Genomic DNA, 19,772 nt, shown 5'->3' with positions numbered 1-19,772 from the left:
CAGATTCCCTACCTGGCATATCGTGGGTACCTGACTAATATTTCAATGAATTGAAGAACTCCCAAATTTCATGTAATGGCCTACTTTTTATAATCTCCCTTCATTTTTACATGTGTGTAAAGATGATTATCTGAATTTCCTTGGAGATAGTGAACTACAAGGGTGTATGTGAAGCCAGGGATAAGATGAAAAGTAACATGCCCATTTTCTTATACACATTTTCTCCTCACTTCATTTCACTGATAGAAAGCTATCTTTCTTATCTGTATCTCTAGTCAAAATGCAAAACTATGAAGTGAGACTTCTGAACTAAACTATTGTTTGGCTTAAATGTCCTAATAGGCCTTTTCATTTTATTTTAGTTTCTGGCTTCCTACACTCACTCTAATCTAGAAACCTACACTCAAAGCACAGAAAGACAGCAGAGATTATACTTACGATATTTAAGATTTTATATTACCAAACTAGTTCTGATATTGAGAGACTCCAAATTATTATTTACTGGTTAATTGATAAAGTTTGTGTCTTTTGGGGGGAGGAGCACAGGACTATCATACGTTACGTATTATATCAAGTTAACTATGAAAGCTTAAGTTGCTTCGTAGAAGTATTTGATAAGTATTCTGAAAATGTTAAGTTTTCCTAATAAGCCTCTGAGACTTAACATTTCTTGAAAGAGCGCACAAAGTAAAGGGTACTGAACTGGAGAGCCGTCATTCTTGAAAATCTTTACTGACAACAGAGACCAGACAGTGATGATAAATACTAGATTTCTGAAGGAAAAACTGGCTCAAAGTCATTTATTCGTATTGAATTTCAATGGGCGGTAGATAGAACTACATAACTAGATAGATAGAAAAAGCTTAACTGTTCATACCTAAACGGTGTATTTTGGATCCATTCTTCTGGCTGGGATATTCTTGCTTGAAACCACGATATACTGTCTTGGTTGACCCCACTGTTGTCTGACAGTCTTCACATACTTAAGAAGGACTAATGAGAATATAACTTTTCTGAAGTACTACTGTATGTCATGGCATATAAGGTGACCTTTTAGTTTAAAAATAGCCTTCAAAAATGGGGTTGACTTAAACACCAAGGGAAAATGAAAAGCCTCCAATTTCACGTCTCAGAGCAAAGACTTGAGGTCTGGCTGACTTCCCCCCAGTGAAGAGCAAGAACAGCAGACACAGGGCTTCCCTGGTGGCGCAGTGGTTGAGAGTCCGCCCGCCGATGCAGGGGCCGCGGGTTCGTGCCCCGGTGGTCCGGGAAGATCCCACGTGCTGCGGAGCGGCTGGGCCCGTGAGCCATGGCCGCTGAGCCTGCGCGTCCGGAGCCTGTGCTCTGCAACGGGAGAGGCCACAGCAGTGAGAGGCCCACATACCGCAAAAAAAAAAAAAAGAACAGCAGACACAGTCGCTGCTTGATGGGAGAAAGTCAAGTGGATCCACAAAGAATTGCGTAGTAATGGTGAGCCAATGTCCTGGCATGGCTGCTGTAAAAAGATGTCAAATAAAACCCTAAGGTTTGACAACATCTTTGGCATGTATATAGATTCTAATTTTTCTAAATTCTTTGACACACCTTCATTCTAACTGATGTAGCACAATGTATGCTGTGTTTACATAGGATATTCCAAAGAAATCCTCTCGTATTAGATTCTCCAGCATTAAAAAATCTTGCTAAGACATGGAATACTTTTCTAGATGTGGAGAGAAGAGTATTTTGAGTACTGGATTTTCAAATGATGTTCATACTAGTGATTTTTGAAACTAAAGCAAGTCCCACTAGAGTTTACTATGTTGAATGATGCATCCTAATACCCATTAAAAATAATTCAAAATTCAGTGAGTATATTCTATGTGTTGTCTGCGGAGGAGAAGTGAGAAATGGTGTCATTGCATCTGAGGTGTTCACGTCCAACTTGGGACAATGCACAGGCTGGGGTGGAGCTCTCTCCCTGGGATGGGGCACAGAAGGCTTTTCAGAGGCACTTATACATGCTGAGTCTTGAATGATACCTGTTGCCAAGATAAAGATGTCTAGAAGGTTATTAAGCAGAAGAACCATGATGTATAAAGACAGATATGAGCAAGTAAAGAATAGCTGAGGAATTTTAAATAACTGAGTATAGTTTGAGTACAGGGTATCTGTGGAGGATGAGTGAGAAATGAAACTATAAGTAGTAGGATAATTTAAAAAAAATTCCAGATGGGATAAGCTACGGGAAACATAGAAATGAGAAGAAACAAGACTAGAGAATGATGTTTAGTGGATGGACAGTGATGGAGAAACCTGGCACTGGGTGTGGAAAGGGATAAATCAGATCAAGCCTCGTGGAATAAAAAGCTGTCAACAAGGAGACCTGTGACAGAGTCACTTCAATGGAATCATGAAGGCAGAAACAGCAAAAGAGAAGATGCTGGAATTCAGGAAGTTAAAGGAATGCATGCAAAAACTTTGCAGAAGCTTACCTAAGAAAAGAAGCAGAGAGGGCTTCCTGTTAAATATGATGAATTGATTGCATGCATTTATTTCTACTCCCTTTCAGTAACGTGACGGTAGAGAAGAAAAAAACGATGATAAGGGCAAAGAGATGGGGCAGAGTAGGCAATAGAAGTCAACAACATCTTGGAAGCTAGAAAACTGATGGAGTGATAGATGACACAGCAGAGCACAGAAAGCCGAAATCCAAGTACTTGAGCAGCTGGCCAACAAGTAGCAAGCAGATTTATTCTGCAGAATCCTGGAAAAGATCAGAGAGTAAAGGCACCTGGTACCTTGAAAGGTAGGGTAAGCAGTGGAGCTAAAACTTGCAGGACTGGCCTTCTAAGTAAGAAGCTGTTAGCTCTACTTTCTCAGCTATTCCCTGCAGAGCTAAGTGACATTCCTTTCCCACTCTGGAGGCTTAGTCTTTGAAGAAATGGAATAGAGGCTTTAGATCCAGAGACACAGGCTCAGCCAAAGGTAGCACTAAAGTTTCACCTGCATTAGAAGATTAAAGGAACATCTACATTCTCAGCAATGAGATAGGACTTTCCCAATGTACCACCTGGTCCAGTTTGCCCACAAAGTCCTCAGATTGCTGGTTACAGGCTCATCCATCTCAGAAATGAGACTGGCGTTCTCTGGAGAAGCTAACCGTGCTAAGACAAAAAATTACATACACTGTCGTTTGGAGACCTCATTACCATGGCTAGGTTGTCATCCTATGACCCCACACAAAAGCTACCAGTTGACAAGCTCTGCCTTCTCAGGCTGCTCTTGCATTCACCCCTTAGTGCCCCACTCTTAAACAATGAAGTAGGTATTCATGGATCTCTAGCCACTTGAGGAAAGCTTCAACACTAAATACAGGGACAAAAACAGGCAGGAGAAAGTAAGAAGCAATGCATGGGACACACAACTTCCTAATCATTCTCCACATCCTACTTCAGGGATAAAGGAAAAACATCCATATTAAAAAGAGCAAGATGTTGAAAAAAAGGAACAGTCAGGGAACAAGAAAGACCCCTTGTAAATTATAAACATGAGAGTTAAAATTCAATAGTGAAGGTAAGGTATAAAGTTTGAGGACATCTCAGAAAGTTCAACCAAGTCAGATTTCCTAATCATGGGAACATTATTAAATCCATACTTTATATTGCTTTTCACAGTAAAGAAAAAGCTATAACCCATTCATTTATCGATTAATTCTTTCATAAATATTTAATGAGCACCTACTATGTGTCATAGATGGCTTCAAAACTCAGACAGAATTCCTGTCCTTAAAGAACTCTCATTCTAGGGCTGGGAGGATGACACTAAATTTTTAAAATAAATGCTAAAATGCCAGATATGAAGATAAATGAGAGAGATGTTATAGACTGAATGCTTGTGTCCCCAACTCTAAATTTATATGTAGAAGCCCTAACAACCAATGTGATGGTATAAGAGGTGAAGTCTTTGGGAGGTAATTAGGTCATAAGGGTGAAGACCTCATGATGGGATTAATATCCTTATACACACACACACACACACACACACACACACACACACACACACACACACCCCACCATATGAAGATACAGCAAGAAGGTGGACATCTGTAAACCAGGAATATGGGTCCTCACTAGACACCAAATCTGCCTGCACCTTGATCTTGAACTTTCCACCTTCCAGAACTGTGAGAAAGAAGTCTGGTGTTAAGCTACCAGCCTATGGTGTTTTGTTATAGCAGGCTGAATTGACTAATACTGAGGAGAACAAGGAGAGAAACAGAGGCAGAGTAGTTAGGCAGACCCTCTGGGATGGCAACATTTGGAGACAGTTTTGAATGAAGCAAGAGAGGGGCCCATGTGGGGGCAGAGCAGGGCACAGTGCAAAGGCCCTGAGGCAGAGGCATTCTTTGTATTTTCAAACAAAAGCAAGGGCCTGTGACACTGGAACAGAATAGTTAGAGAGTCATAGTAAATAAATAACCCACACTTCAGGCTTTGCAGGCTAGGGGGTCTCTGCCACAACTACTCCACTCTGATGTTGTGGTGTGAGAGCAGCCACAAACAAATGATACAAACAAATCATGGTAGCTACATTCCAATAAAACTTTATTTACAAAAACAGGTGGTGGGTCAGCTTTGGTCTCACGGGCCATACTGATCCTTGTAATCAGGCTAATTGCAAAAGGAAACCACTTGTTGGAGGGTTGTATGTGCTTCTACTTTTCCATTTTCTCTGGAAAACAAGAAGCAAGGTCATTATCTAACAGGGGATGGTATATATTTGGGGAGACAGAAGTCTGCCACAGTCACTTTGAAGACGGATTCGGAAAAGAGATCTGTATCGCCAGGCTACTTACACTGAGGGATACCATTCACCTCACGGTCAAATGTAATATAAACTGGTCCGCATTGGTTTCTGTTGTAATTTTGTTGTTGTGAGCGGTGGTGACGGCCTCATTGTTGTATTTTGACCACACATTTGTATAGCACTCACTGTGGATCAGGCGCCGTTCTAAGCACTTTATAAGTATCACTTCCCCTAGCTTCTGCTGCTTGGATAAAGCCAGGGGAAGGTGGAAAGCTGGCTTGATTAGAATGAGGGTATTCAGGCCACTAAAGGCCAGAGAAGGAGAGAAAAGTGAGAGGGTACAAGAGAGTAATTAGAAAGATGGACCCATGGAATCCAAGTCAGGTCCTCTGAAAGTAAGGACGGGAGGTTGGTGGGCGGGGCAATGATGGTGAAGACACAAGGGCATCGGAGGTACATTTGGTGTTGAAAAAATTGTTGGACTCAGGTAATGAGTGGAGAAAAGAGGAAGATTTATATTGTCTTCTAGAAAGACGTAGGTACCAACATTATTTCTTGACAGATAAAGTCTTGTTTTTATTAGTGGATGGACCTGAGCTTTACCTTTGACACAATAATCAATAATCTTAGTAAAATCCCAATGTGAATATGTGTGCCTCAGAACTTTCAGTAGCTCTCCATGACCCCCTTGATGAGGTCTTTAGACTGAGCACTCAACCGAACCCACAACATGGCCCTCAGAAACGTTTGCAGGCTTGCCCCTCCCTAGTCTTATTTGTAAATTCTCTGTTCTAAAGCGTGCCCTGACGCTCTCATGAAAACACGGCATGTCTCGCAGCCTGTAAACTTTTAGGCACACACTTCAACCTCCTCAAATGCCTTCCCCCATTTCGCAAATTTATATTCAACTTTCAATATCCAACCAAAAGTCCACATCTTCTGTCAACTTTGCCTTGACCATGTAAGACAGAACTCAGCGTTACGCAACCTTCATCAATTAAGCTCTTTCAACAAACGCCTTAAGTCAGGGGTGTGTTTCGTATTCCTCTGTATCCCTCATGACACCTGGGCCATATCACGTGCAGAGCCTGTGCTCAGTTACTTTTATTTTATTTGGAAAATTATCGTATGAAATACAAAGTGTCAGGACATTTACAGAGATACTAAAGAAAAATATATATCACTAGAATATAATTTAAATTCCATGGATGAGGGACTTCACGGGTAAGGCAAAGATTTTTGTTCTGTTAGTTTGGGTTGTATAAAAAGAAGAGCAGGAGTGTAGTTAAGACAAAGGGTGATTTTCGTTTGCAAATATTTTTCTTAAATTATATAAGGACAATAATCAAAGTGAAGAAAACTATAAAGGAGGAATACAGAAAGATTTTCCCAAACCTTACCACCTTTACAGAAATACTTCCATAGTTTCAATGTATTGATATTTCTTCCCCATGTGTTTTGCTGTACATATCCTTTTAAAATACAATTATAATCATACTAGGCACGAAACCTCATACTCTACTTTTCAGTTGGAATTATAATACAATAATTTTTTTTCTATGTAATACACTGTTTTAAAGAAATATTCACAATATCTTACTCTGAAAACATTCACCCTAAAGAGCTGTTCCTCATTTTAGCTGATAAAGATCCTTTTGGGGGTAGCTTTCAAGATTAGCATCACTTTGAATGACAAGCTAACATCCCTGAATGATAGTGAGTCACCTCTCAGAAGACCCCACTCTTCATTTTTCATTTTTATACTTATGAAACTGATATATTCTTAGTTCTTATCATTTGCCAACATCCTACCTGGATTTTTACCCCTAAGAGACAGAAGCTTCATTCACGCATGGATCCAGGATGGTTTAGAATATTTTTCTCCAACGTATGAGAGCTCATCTAATCCACTGAAGTAATTAATAGTATTATCGTGCAGGATTATTTACCAACATTTCATTAAGGAAACTCACAGTGATGTTGATACGAAAACAAATGTATTTTTTTCCACATCAAATAGCATACATTAATAATAACTCAGGACATAAACTATTCAGTATGACCAGACCCAGACTGAAATAACATCAGTAAATCACTAACATAATTGTAAAGACAGTAAATGCATAGTAAAAAATGGAAATGGCAGAAGGCCCTATATTTGCTGAAGTTGCTGTCATTCTGCAATTTGCAACAGACAGCTCCACTGTAAATAACACATTCACTGGTGGGGTCACTTGTCTCAACCTTAAGAACCCCTCAGAAATGACAATTTGAATCAAAACGATGGTTTTCTAAAGCAGCCATTTAAAGCAATCACTGATTCCTAGAACAGGCATAATAAATTGCTCACCCCCCAAACATCTCTCATTCTTAGAGAACATAACCAGAAAAAGCCTCAGATGTTCATGAAACATATTGGGTTTTCGGCATCGCGTTATCCTGTGGTGCCCTGCAATCAATTACTGTTATGCCACCATCATTAATAATTTTCTTAATGAAAATGATTCTGTTGATCTCTGCTGTATTTTAATTATCAGAGTTAAGCATAATTACACTGCAGCTCTGAGCTGGCATGTGGACTCCTTTAGGGCGCAATTTTGTTTTAACACACTGATAATGTAATTTTACATTGTGTCAGTTTGTTTGGTTATTATCCAGTTGTACAATTCCACTGTATTCCTGATAACAGATAATAACCTTAGTACCTCCTATATCCTGAAGTCATTTAAAAAGCAATATTGGAATTCTGCGGCTAGCTAACTTAATCGCCTTATGATTTTATAATTCCTGCTGCTAAATATTTGGTCGAGGCACCCACCCTCTTTTAAGAAGAATACTGTAAAACTAGACAACAGTTATACATTTTCTGTGAACTACAGAATGGTTAAATAAACACTTAAATATGAGCACAAGTTTTTTCTTTTTCAATTACTTTCTTAGTCATATAGCATTAGGTCCTTTAAGTAAAGTTAACCACGAACTTGTAGGCTAGTTGGGAAAACTGACTGCCATGTTAGACAAGGCTGTTTCAACATTCTAGGAACATGCAACAGATCCTCTATTTTAAGGCGGAAAATAGTCCAGACTTTTGCAAGGGTCCTTCTAATGAAAGATCTTTGTTTTAAACAGTTGATCAATTTAGTCAGTGTGCAGAAAGTTGCTCATCCAAGTTAGGTTATATTAGAATTACAGTCATTATTTCAACAGTACCCGGTATAGGACCTTGAACGTAGTACACAGTCAGGGCTTAACTGAATTAATTGCATGATTACATTTGTCCAAACAAGCAAAATCAGAACTTTGAAGATGGTCACAGAATGATTTGGAGATTGGTTTTCTACATGACTTTAAATTGCTGTGGCCTTCGAAGCAACAGGGAAATTAGCATAAGGTACTGCTGTCACTGCTGTTTTAGTTCTGGAAAATTTTTTCTTAAAAACCAAACCACAGAGCAAGGAAAAAAAAGTTTCATTGATAAATATGTACGTAAATTTGTGAAGAAGACCAATAACCTACAGTCTAGGCCTAGTAAATGGTATCATCAAAACTCTGCTAAATTGCATAATTGGGAATCAAGGTCAACACGCTTAAGATTGAATATCAATTTCATCACGTATGAGCTATATATCCTTGAACTATTTACTTACCTAAACCTGAGTTTACTCATCTGTAAAGTGGGAATAATTCTGCTTACATCATAATTTTCTTGTAGCGGTAAACCAGAAAACGTATGTAAAGTGTTTAAAACCATGCCTGGCATAGAATATGTGCTTAATAAATGGTAACTGCTATTGCTAGTTTTAATATTATCATCATTATTATCTTTATACTAGCTTTTTACATATGACTTTCATTAAAAATATCATGTGCCCAAGGGAAAAAATATCTTTAGGCAAAGGCTTTTCTGGCCTCTGATTCTATAATGCAGTTCTCTGCAGATACTGTGGGTTCACAGGGACCAAATGGGATTTATGGAATTCTTGGCTATAAATCTGGTATCTGATGACCAGGTTTTCTCACACACTTGCTTGATACCAACATGGAGGCCTGGGTTCATTTCCTCTAAATTTGTCCTGACATATAACCAAAAGGGCAAACTGGACTGAGTATAAGATCGTCAGCAATATTTATAATAACATATGCAGTTACGCGTACGGGTACATCTTCACAAAGATCCTGTGAGACGGCCACTGCTATTTCATTGTTACAGTTGAAAAAATCAGGATTTAAAGAGGAAAAGTGGTTTGCCCAAGGTTCCATCTAAGCAACAGTTTTTTACAATGATATTGTGCTTTTATATAAAAAGAAATCTTCCATGGTTAAGGTGAGATTGAGGGTTAGCTGATACTTTTTCACTCCTTTGATTGACAATGTTTCTTCTCTTCATCCAGATACCTAGAGAATGTGGCTGCTCTGAAATAACACTCCACGAAAACCCAAATAATTCAATTTTTCCTCATTTGCAGTGAACTGAATGAACAAACTCACATGCAAGATGCTAAAGGTTTAATTTCGAATGAACAAACTCACATGCAAGATGCTAAAGGTTTAATTTCGTTCAAAAACATGAAACTCGAAGTAACTTATTTACTTTTCACAAATGAGAAAGGGCACCATACTGTGCAAATGCTATAAAAAAATACAGAGGTATAGGGAAAAGAGAAGAAGTTAATTTCCAATGCTCGACAGGCATTCATGGATTTTAGGAGTAAGTGGGCAGGCCTCTGCTCATCTTCCCCTCCAGCAGCCTCCCTTTAACTTCAGCATGGTGCTTTTTAGTATTTTTCCATTGGAGATAAGTAAATTAGAATTATCTGGAGTCTGCTGAGAATAATGGCAGAAACCAGACAACCCAACAAGTCTGGTCCATCAGTGTCTGGATGAGCTAATTACTTTCTGGAATGACAGGGGGTAGTTGAGGCAGGGAAAAAAAGGTACATCAGATTATAATATTAATGCTAAATACTATACTTTTTTTTTTTTACTTTGATAAAACAGGATGATGGCAGCCTGTCAAATAGCACTAAGTGATGTAATTTGATAATAATTATTTGATGGACACCCTGGAAATGAAAATTTTATAATTATATTTAATTTTACTGCTAGCCCACATTTAAAAATACTTCAAAAAGTAAGCATGTTTCTTAAATGGTAATAGTTACATGGCATAAGAAAATATTATAAAAAATTTCACAGTTAAGGCATTTAAAAATGCTACATATATGTAGTTTACATTCTATTTGTAAATAGGTACTAATATAGTTTCAGATAGCCAGGCCCAATAAAGGTGATTTTTGGCCTAGAATTCACAAGTAGTTTAGGTTCTTAGCTAGAAAACAAAATAAGGCAATGCAATTTTGGCATCTGGAATTTACTTTTCATCTTCAGGGAGAGCTTTTTAGACATTAGGAGTAATGTGTTGCATCTGGGTACATGGATGTTAGCCCATCAAGCAACCATTCTTTTCTGTCTGGAAGTAGCACTTTGGTTTCACTTGGGGAACTACTTCTCCTTTGTCTCAGTGGTTTATGTGGGGTTAGGTCTACAGATGATTGTAGTTTGTAAGGAAGAGTCATAGTGATTAATTGGTTCAAGCATTGGTATGTGATGTACCCCAAGTAAAACTCAGAAAAGCTCTCTTTTCACTGGGATTGCTGTGCTTGTAGAATAAGTTTGGAGTTTCCCGCCACTTGACAAGAACATTTCTGAGGATGAAACACACAAAGAAAGAAGAGGCAGAAGATAGAGACCATCTGGGGACAAAGTGTAAACTGATCCTGAAGTTTAGAAGATCCCTGGATTCTCAGTTATATGAGCAGATGGACTCCCCTACCCCCAATACGCTCACACACACACACACACACACACACACTTACACTTTGATTATGTTTTGTATAAGACAATTTCATTTGGAGTTCTATCATTTGAAAACAAAACAGCCCCAACCGATAAATAACATACACATTATGAAAATGTCTTGCACATTACAGATGTTCCAGTCAATATGTACCTATTAAATCTAAATCACCAAACCCTTCCAACTACAAAACTCTTTTGCTTTGAGAAGGCTTATCATACCCATAGCCCGTGAAGACAGAAGGCTTCAGAGCTCACGTGGTCCTGGTAGGAGTGATTCCTGGGGTCCTATTTTCCATGATGAGAACAATCCCTAGTAGAATCCTAGAATATTGAGGTATTCACAGAACTTTGAGTGAACTATTCCCTTCCTCCAAAGGCAACCTGAATTCCAGGAATTAGCACCAGGCCTCTGAAGCCCGTCTAGGAGATCAGAGTAGAGTCTACAGCAGAGTTTTCCCAAGTGTGTTCACCACAGAACTAATTCCAATGCTCCAATGGATGTCCACTGGTTGGAGAAAAAAATATATGCATATCTTATAGTCAAACGAGTTACACAGGTTTTTATTTTGTTTTGTTTTACTACAGGACTTCTCAGAGCATTCATACCAGAAGGCCTTGTGAGTTTTCAAGAGGGGCCAAGACAGGCAATATTTGGTCCTGGGACTTTTCCTTTAATCTTAGCGTTATGTGAAGTGTACTTTGGTAAGTGCCATATTATAATAATACTCTGTGATTTCTGCACAGAAATGCTTGAGTAGTTTAAGAGAATTTATTCATCATGTAATAGTGTCAAGGGGAAAGGTAGCATCACACAGTACAGAGAGTATAGGATTCGGAATTATCAAAACCTGGATTTAAATTTGGCTTCTCTGTTAGCTCTCCTGGACCAGGGACAACATACTACTGCTCTAAGTCACACGCAATGTAGGTTGTGTAAATTAAGAAACACACTACTTATCTCATCTAGCTGCTTGAAAGCTTAATGCAGGGAGAACGTATTCTAATATGTACAACTCAGGCCCTTAATTAGACAGATGTGTGTTTGCATCCCACTTTAAACACGTAGTAGTTGAAACACTTTGCTGTACAGCAGAAATTAACACAACATTGTAAATCAACATTATACCTCAATTAAAAAGAAAAACAACACTTAGTAGCTATGTGACCATGACAAATGACTTAATCTATCTATGCCTCAATTTCATTTTTTATAAAATTGGGTAGGATGTTAATTACCTACTAGGAGGTATTAACTGATGATTAAATGAAATTATGCATATACAGTAGTTACTGCAGTCCTTGTTATTTGAATTGCAATGCCATCTGTTCTTGTAAGTTGAACAATATCGAGTTACCTTTTGTAGGTTAAAAACTACTGAATATTAGGAATTCATATTGGTCATCATCACAGTATGTGATGTGCCTATTATAGTTTCTAGCAGCCAGTCATCATTTGTTTATCTGGTCAACCAATCATTATTTACTCTGTGCTCTTTTTGTACAGGCAGCATGCCAGACCAAGGATAAAAAGATGACTGAGACATAATCCTTGCCCTCAGTAAATATAGAGTAGATTGGAAAGGCAGGCAACAATATCTAACTTTTTACTACTCTTTTTTTGAAACATAAAATGATAATCATAAAACGAGGTTAAAAGAGCAATGAGAGAAGTGCATAGAATTTGGTATGGGAGTACCAAGGAGAGGATTCAGGGGTGCTTAATAAAGGGTGGCTGTTATTATCCATGTACAAAGCTCAATCCATGCTTTATGAGTTAATTAATAAGCTTCTACAAATTACTCCAAAATGTTTATTGCCAAGAGGCTTAAGGTACATCTAACCATAATGCAAACACGTAAACATGTTCAAACTAACGTACTCCATTGAACACAGAATTACAATTTGGTTATAGCGTTTTTCCTTATGTAACAATATAATAATCATCTCTTCTAAAACAATGCCCGATTTAAACATGTAATGGATTTGGATTATGATAGAATAGCTATCCTCTTGGTTCCTCCATATTGCATTGCCATCATAGAGATAAGATATTGTACAACAAAAATTTAGTCCCAGTCATTGATCCTACACTCCAAGCCATCTTTTGCAGTGTTTGCGTTCTGAATGTGGACACTGGTAAGCTGGTTCACTATAATATTGCTTCCCATTTTGATAGAACATAGTGACATATCCTGGGAAAATCTTACTTGCCTTCTAGTTAAAAGCTCCTACCAGCATACCACAGGTATTTGGTGTTTGAAAATAAGTGGGTATGAGACCAGCAGTTACAGAAGGAAAAGGAATATAATCAGATCCTGGTGTGCAGATTGTCTTTTTAGCTTGCAAATTCCCTCTTTCTGGTGTTTCAACTTTCAAAGGCTTATGGTAGTTTAAAGGCAATCCTCTTATAAGTGTACAAATTGTAATGATTATAGGAACAAGTTGTAATTGTTTCTAGCAAGTTTTTAAGAGTCTTTGATGTTATGATTAGTGTTTTATATGTTAATATATTGATAGGGGTGTTTATTTGCTTGTTCCCTTGTATGCTTTTATGGTTTCTAGGTTCAATGTGCAAATACATCTTTGATCTCAGTAGGTCTATTTGGTTAAAAAGGAAAGCGAAAAGAAATTTAAACATGAGAAGCACAAAGTTTTGCAATATTTACGAAGGAGTGAGATTAGGGATTTCACTGTAAAAGTACAGAGCTTGGGCCCAGAACTTGAATATGGAGAAAAGTGCGGCAAACCACACCACACACGTGGAGGGGCCTGAGTTTGGGGGAGTCGGTCCCATGTTGTGTGTCCCGGAGCAGCGGTTCCTTTGCAGCCGGGGTGTAGCTGTTTGACGCAGTCTAGGTTGACGCCACACTGAGCAAATCAAAGGCAATGCTCTGCAAGCCATCGCTTCCTCTCTAGCATTTGCCCCCTGCCCTTCAGAAATCACCATGGGGAGGAATTCTCAGTCTTTGCAATGGCTTCCTTTTCAGCTATCCCCTCATCGTGTGTGATTCAGGAAACTGGCTGGAATGCAGCGCCTTCTAAAACTCGCACCTTGACACCCTGACACGGACTGCCAAATTTCAAAAGGAATTTACTTTTTGAAGGATGATGCCTAAGAGAGGAATCCGAGATTTCATCAAACCCGCTCTGAATAAAAGTAACAGCGAGGAAGGTACTAGTCAAGGCACTCCAATCCGCGGTTAGGTGAATGTGTATGGCGCTAAGTAATTAATGGTCTAACACATTTTGTTTTATGCTGTACAGGAAAAGAACAAAAAACAAAAAACCCAGTAGGCTTGCTGAAACTACAGGTTAGGGAGATTCATAAGGGAAAAAGGAAGAGAGAGGACCCCATTTTACTTTGTACTCCCCTTTCAGCTCATTTGGTTCTACTTTGCAACACTCAGGTTTCAATACATCCAAAGCCAGAGGGAAATGATCTTGCACTTACCTTTGCTGTACACAATGCAGTTGTTTTTGTTGTCTTCCACTCCTTGCCAAGTCACATCCAGGAGCCACTTGGGACCAGCAGTCAGCACCATGGGGACCTGAGCCTTTGTCTTCTGTAGAAAGAATGATAACAAACGGATGCCATTTGCTTTCGTTGATTAAAAAGTTGAATAATAACTGTACTAATCATTTTATTTTTCCAAATAACTAAATCTCCTAAACCATAATCCAAGTCCTTATTCCCCTGTCTCATGATATCTTTTTAAGACGACAGAAGCTGTAAAGCTTGACTGCTTTCACTAATCTGAAGGGTAGAATTATTATCAAGAATATTTTTTTTCCTAAATGATACTGGATCAGATCTCCAAGATTAGACAGATCTCTTGCAGCTCTGAATTATAAAAAGAATGCAGATGACTTTCATCGCAAAGAGCAGAGTGTTTAGAAGTGAACTTTAGACACATTGTACTTTACTATCAACAGGATCTCACTATTTCCTGAAACAGACAGGAAAGAATTTAAAGAATCAGGATCCATTTCAAAGCTCTATCCTGAGCAACATTTATATTAGAGTAGAAATTTATTCTGAATGAATAATGAAATCCACCAACACCCTTTTCTAAGTATGGACATGTAGTCCCACTGAAACTGAAATAATATTAATACTAATGACTCACCATACACTGTCTCCGAAAAGACTATAAAAGAGGAATTGGGAATAAATTCAGATGCAGAGCAACTAAAGCATGACATTCCTTGCTCTGAAAAACATAGGAGCAGGGAGACAAGTGCTCTAGTTCTAACAACATATTTTCAGTGTACACTTTAAATACAAGGCTCAAAAGGGTCATCATTTTAGGCCGTTTGCAACCCAAATTATTTGTCTTTAACTATGTTAAACATGGCAGGAAATAAACCAGGGAGGAAATAAGTAAGCCTTAGCAAGACTGGTGTTTCCCGATGAGTCAGAGTGAATTGGCATTCAGATGTTTATCATTCACCAGCCCAGGTTCTGTATATCAACTATCATGAAACCACAACACAGAGTACAATACCAGGGTCTCAAGGTAATTTTTGAACTGGATTTTCACCTAGATATGATCCTACCGGAGAGATCTCAGCCCATTATGGGACTTTCCCACATGTTATGTGCTATCACAAATTTCCCAAATTGGCATTAGCAAGTATCCACTTGAGGAGTTCTATGTAATCTAGCCATTTCAAATCTCTCAGGAATCCGGAAACCTCGTTTCACTGGCCAAATGACGACACTGATAGTGCATGAGACACAGATCTTCTATTGATACTGCAAAGCCATATTAAAAGCTATGCATAAAATCAATGCTAACCCATTTTTTTTTTTTTTTTTTTTTTTTGCGGTACCCGGGCCTCTCTCTGTTGTGGCCTCTCCCGCTGAGGAGCACAGGCTCCGGACGCACAGGCTCAGCGGCCGTGGCTCACGGGCCCAGCCGCTCCACGGCATGTGGGATCTTCCCGGACCGGGGCACGAACCCGTGTCCCCTGCATCGGCAGGCGGACTCTCAACCACTGCACCACCAGGGAAGCCCCTAACCCATTTTTGATGTATCAATTATATTGTAAGCGGTAAAAACTACCATAAAATATACTACTTAATGGAAAAAATCAACCATGACGGACAAATTAAAAATAAGTCTAAAAAAATACTTCGAATATTAAAACAGAGGAGGCGGTAAACCAGATCAACCATCAGAAATACTAGCATACTGATTTTTCATATTCATACTTTAATTCATTTTAAAGTCTTCAATTTTTCAACTATGTATCTTAATATTTGGAAAGTAAAACCATGAAAAACAGTTATCTGAAAGCCCTGGGGGAAGAAAGTAATTTTATATTATAATTTTTTAAAACAATCTAGACAAAGTGTTATCAAGTTATCCCTCTGGTTATTAGTCTAAGTCAGGGGTCCCCAATCCCCGGGCTGCAGATAGGTACTGTCGGCTGCCTGTTAGGAACCTGGTCACACAGCGGGAGGTGAGTGGTGGGCTAGTAAGCGAAGCTTCATCTGCCACTCCCCCTCACTTGCATTACCGCCTGAACCATTCCCATCCCCACCACCCCAGGGAAAAACTGTCTTCCACGAAACTGGTACTTGGTGCCAGAAAGGTTGGGGACCGCTGGGCTAAGTGACGATTTTGTTTTTCCACTTTCAAAATATAATTTGAGAACAAGTAAGCTTCTTCAATCTGAAGTGATAGTGGCCCATATCCAATTAAATCATAGGTCTTAATTATGCATATTTCAGCTCCTTTTACTACTAGAGAAGCAGGTAAGTCCACAGATCAGTGTCAGCAGGTCTCCAAGCAAGCAGAACTAGTCACGGGAGAGACTCCACCGTTTCGATAAGCCTGCGCATGGGGGATTTAGTGGTGTCATTTGTAACATCTGCTCTCTTCTGATCTTAAATAACAGACTTTAACAACAGGCATCTGGCTCATTCCTACTGTATTCTCTTATTTCATGAGAAAGACATGCATCTTAAATTATTTCATCTTTATACCCAAAGTTCTTAAAGCCACATGGATTTCTACACAGTAAAGCAGCGTTTACAATTTTCCAGAGATAATATGAAAAATAAACATTGATCACAAATTCTTTAGGGAATCTTTACTGTAAAGTAAATCAATTGGTTTGCCGGTACCACAATCTTCCATTAATTTTACAAAGGAACCTGCTGACCTAGTCTTGTGCTGGGTGCTAGGAATAGGAAGAGGTCTTTTTCAGTGAAGGATACAGACACATTAAAAAAAAAGTGTACTATAAGGCAAACAGTAGCAGGTAGGGAGTGCAAAGTCATGTGTCAATTGTTTTGGGGTCAATGAAGGGCGAGAAACTCCTGTCCTGTGGCTTCTGGGACGGTATCATATCATTCAGGAAGTGACTTTCAGGCAAGATCTTGAAGGAGAGACAGGAAGCATTTGCAATTGCTAGTAATGGCCTGGGCGAAGTCTGAGCAGTGTATAAGAGTGGTATGTACAGGAAATAGTGACTGGGATTCTTTGGTTTCAGTTCTTATATAAAGTCTTTAGAGCTGTTCTTCATATACAGAAAGCACCAGATAACAGTTACCTGTCATCACTGGAATCATCGATACTATTATTATCACTACCTATAAGTGGAAGGGCCATAACAGCATATGTGTCCAGAAAAGCAGGTTAGAATCAGATCTTGAAGGACCTTTTCATATCAAGCAAAACCTTTCTGTGCTTAAACCTCTAAGCAGAAGGAAGACAGTAAAGATTTTTTTAATCAGGAAGAATAAGGTTGCTACTATTGCTGCTACTTGTGCAAAATTCCTTACTTATTTATTCCTCATATATATTTTCAGACAAAGATATTGCAACTCAAAGATTAAATAATTTCTTTTAGGTCAAATAGCTGGCAGAAGACAGAGCCCATATTTACATTTAGCTCTGTTTCCAAACACTACCGCTCCAGGGTGACCAACTGTCTGGGTTTTCCTGAGACTGAAGGGCTTCCCAGGATGCTGGATTTCAGAGCTAAAACTGGAAAATCTTGGGCAAACTCAGATGACTTGTCCACCTCTGCACCTCCTACTATAAAACAGTATTTGTGGTTTACATCTATTGAATACTTGCAAAAAGTTGGGTGTTAAGTACTTCTCCTGAATTATCTTTTTTGATTTTTACAACTCCAGGAGTTAGGCATTACCATTTTCTCCATTTTGTACATAAGCAAATTAAGATTTAGAGGATTTGACTTTGTGGCACAAATAAAAATAGTTATTTAATATCTTTCCTTAATGGTAAGTTAGGCATTATACCTTTTAAAACTTTGGCAAACATTTATTATGCCTGGGATCTGGTAGAATCTGACCTTTCAAGAAACAAAATTGAAAGGAAAACAATTTCTTTGACTCCAAATCAATAAGGCAAAAGCAAAAATGTAGCAAAGACTTGGTGAAAGCTATACCCGAGCTGTAAAATAGATAAAAAAATCTCAAGGGACCAGTTATTACAGTTTTGAGGAGGTAAGTCAATTTCTTTCTGAAGAAGTCAACTTTTGTAGAGATTGACTGCCTTCAAAGAAGATTACCAAGTGTGAGAAGGAAGGAGTTAGCCAGGATTATATGAAATCTACACTCCAGCAAAATCCATGAATAGAAAATAACAATAATATCCACTTTGATCATTAGGTTTACTTTCCCACGTCTCTCTCCATCATAAGGATTCATACAAGTCTAGAATGTTAAGAGCCAGAAGCAACTTTAAAGTTCAGTGAGTTTAATTCACTAATTTGACAAATGAAGGAAGTAAGGCCAAAATGTTTATCTAGCATCCTACAGAGGTAGCATACAGATGGTACAACGTGTTGGGAAAAGAGAATGGATGTAAAAGGTATGGTAGGCAGAAAAATGGTCCCCCCAAAATATCCACACCGTAACCCCTTGGAATCTGTGAATATGTTATTTTACTTGGTAAAAGGGATTTGAAGAACATGCTTAAGGTTTAGGGCTACGACATGGTGAGAGGAGCCGAGATTATCCACATGGGCCCAATCTAAGCACGAGTTCCTAAAAGTAGAAGGGAAAGGCAAAACAGTAGGGCAAAGAAATTTGACATGAAATGGATTCCACCTGCCTTTGCTGTCTATGAAGATGGCACACTGCAGCCACGAAGTGAGTGTGCTGGGCTCTAGAAACTGGGAATGGGCCTCAGTTACAGGAAGTGAGGAAAACAGGGATTTCAGTTCTGCAACCTCAAGGAGCTAAATTCTGCCAATAACTTGAATAAACAGGAAATAGATTCTCCCCTACATCCTCTAGAAAGGAATCCTCTAGCAGGAATCCTGCTGACAAATTGATTTTAGTCTGGTGATGCCCATACTAGGCTTCTGATGTATAGAGCTTTAATATAATACATTTGTGTTGTTTTACGCCACCAAGTTTTTGGCCATGTGTTTTGGTGGCAATAGAAAACTAATACAAAAAACATTCAGATTTACTGACTTACCGTTTAAAAAATGACTTAATTTCCTTATCAAATGTGCTCAGAAGTGAAACAACTTTCCCTTATTGGAATAACACCAAATATACATTGTTATTCCACAATCATCAGATATACTTAATGTTCTTGCCTTAAAGTATGAGAAAATACACAGCGGTGACTAACAATTCCTGCCTCTATAACTGGGTATTTAAAACATTTTATGATTCACTATTAACCTCACAGTTGAAGTGTGGCAGAAAGGACATTACTGACTCCTTGGATCGAGGCTGGAATCCCGATATGTGCTACTGGCAGGCTCCGAGACTGGAAAATCACTTAAACTTGAGGATTCTGAACTTCAGGATACACATCTGTAAAGTGGGGATAATGATTTCTACCTCAAGGCTGTCTTATGAAGCGACCAGCAGTGTTTCGTACACCACAGATGCACTTCAGACTTTTGCTGAATACCTACATGAATAAATGAATTAAAAATGTGCAAAGAGCGTTTCTGTAATCCCTATTTCTCAGGCACTGGTAATGTTTGTAGGGATTAGGATAGAAGTCAAGACAAAAGCTCTTTATGACCCAGTTTAAAGACGGTGGTAGTCATTAATGCTATTGATCAATTATTTCCAACTCTCCACTTTCCAGGTCTCTTTCAAAGTTAGGTATGGGACTATG

General features: G+C 38.7%; 1 protein-coding gene across 1 annotated transcript in view; it reads right to left on the bottom strand.

Moving 5' to 3' along the window:
• ZFPM2 (zinc finger protein, FOG family member 2) overlaps positions 1 to 14,204 on the bottom strand; it is a 155,432-nt gene extending 141,228 nt beyond the window's left edge. Inside the window, exon 1 of the mRNA XM_027131592.1 lies at positions 14,099 to 14,204. Coding sequence (XP_026987393.1) covers positions 14,099 to 14,189 — 91 coding nt within the window. The 5' untranslated portion in view covers positions 14,190 to 14,204. The remainder of the gene's footprint in view (positions 1 to 14,098) is intronic.
• Positions 14,205 to 19,772: the final 5,568 nt, after the last annotated feature.

Source organism: Aethalodelphis obliquidens, unplaced genomic scaffold, assembly GCF_003676395.1.
Source record: "Aethalodelphis obliquidens isolate GAN/ISIS:26980383/991018 unplaced genomic scaffold, ASM367639v1 scaffold39, whole genome shotgun sequence".
In the NCBI taxonomy this organism is placed as follows: domain Eukaryota; kingdom Metazoa; phylum Chordata; class Mammalia; order Artiodactyla; family Delphinidae; genus Aethalodelphis; species Aethalodelphis obliquidens.
Note: the sequence above shows the minus strand (reverse complement) of the source record. Positions and strands in the feature narration are given on the sequence as shown.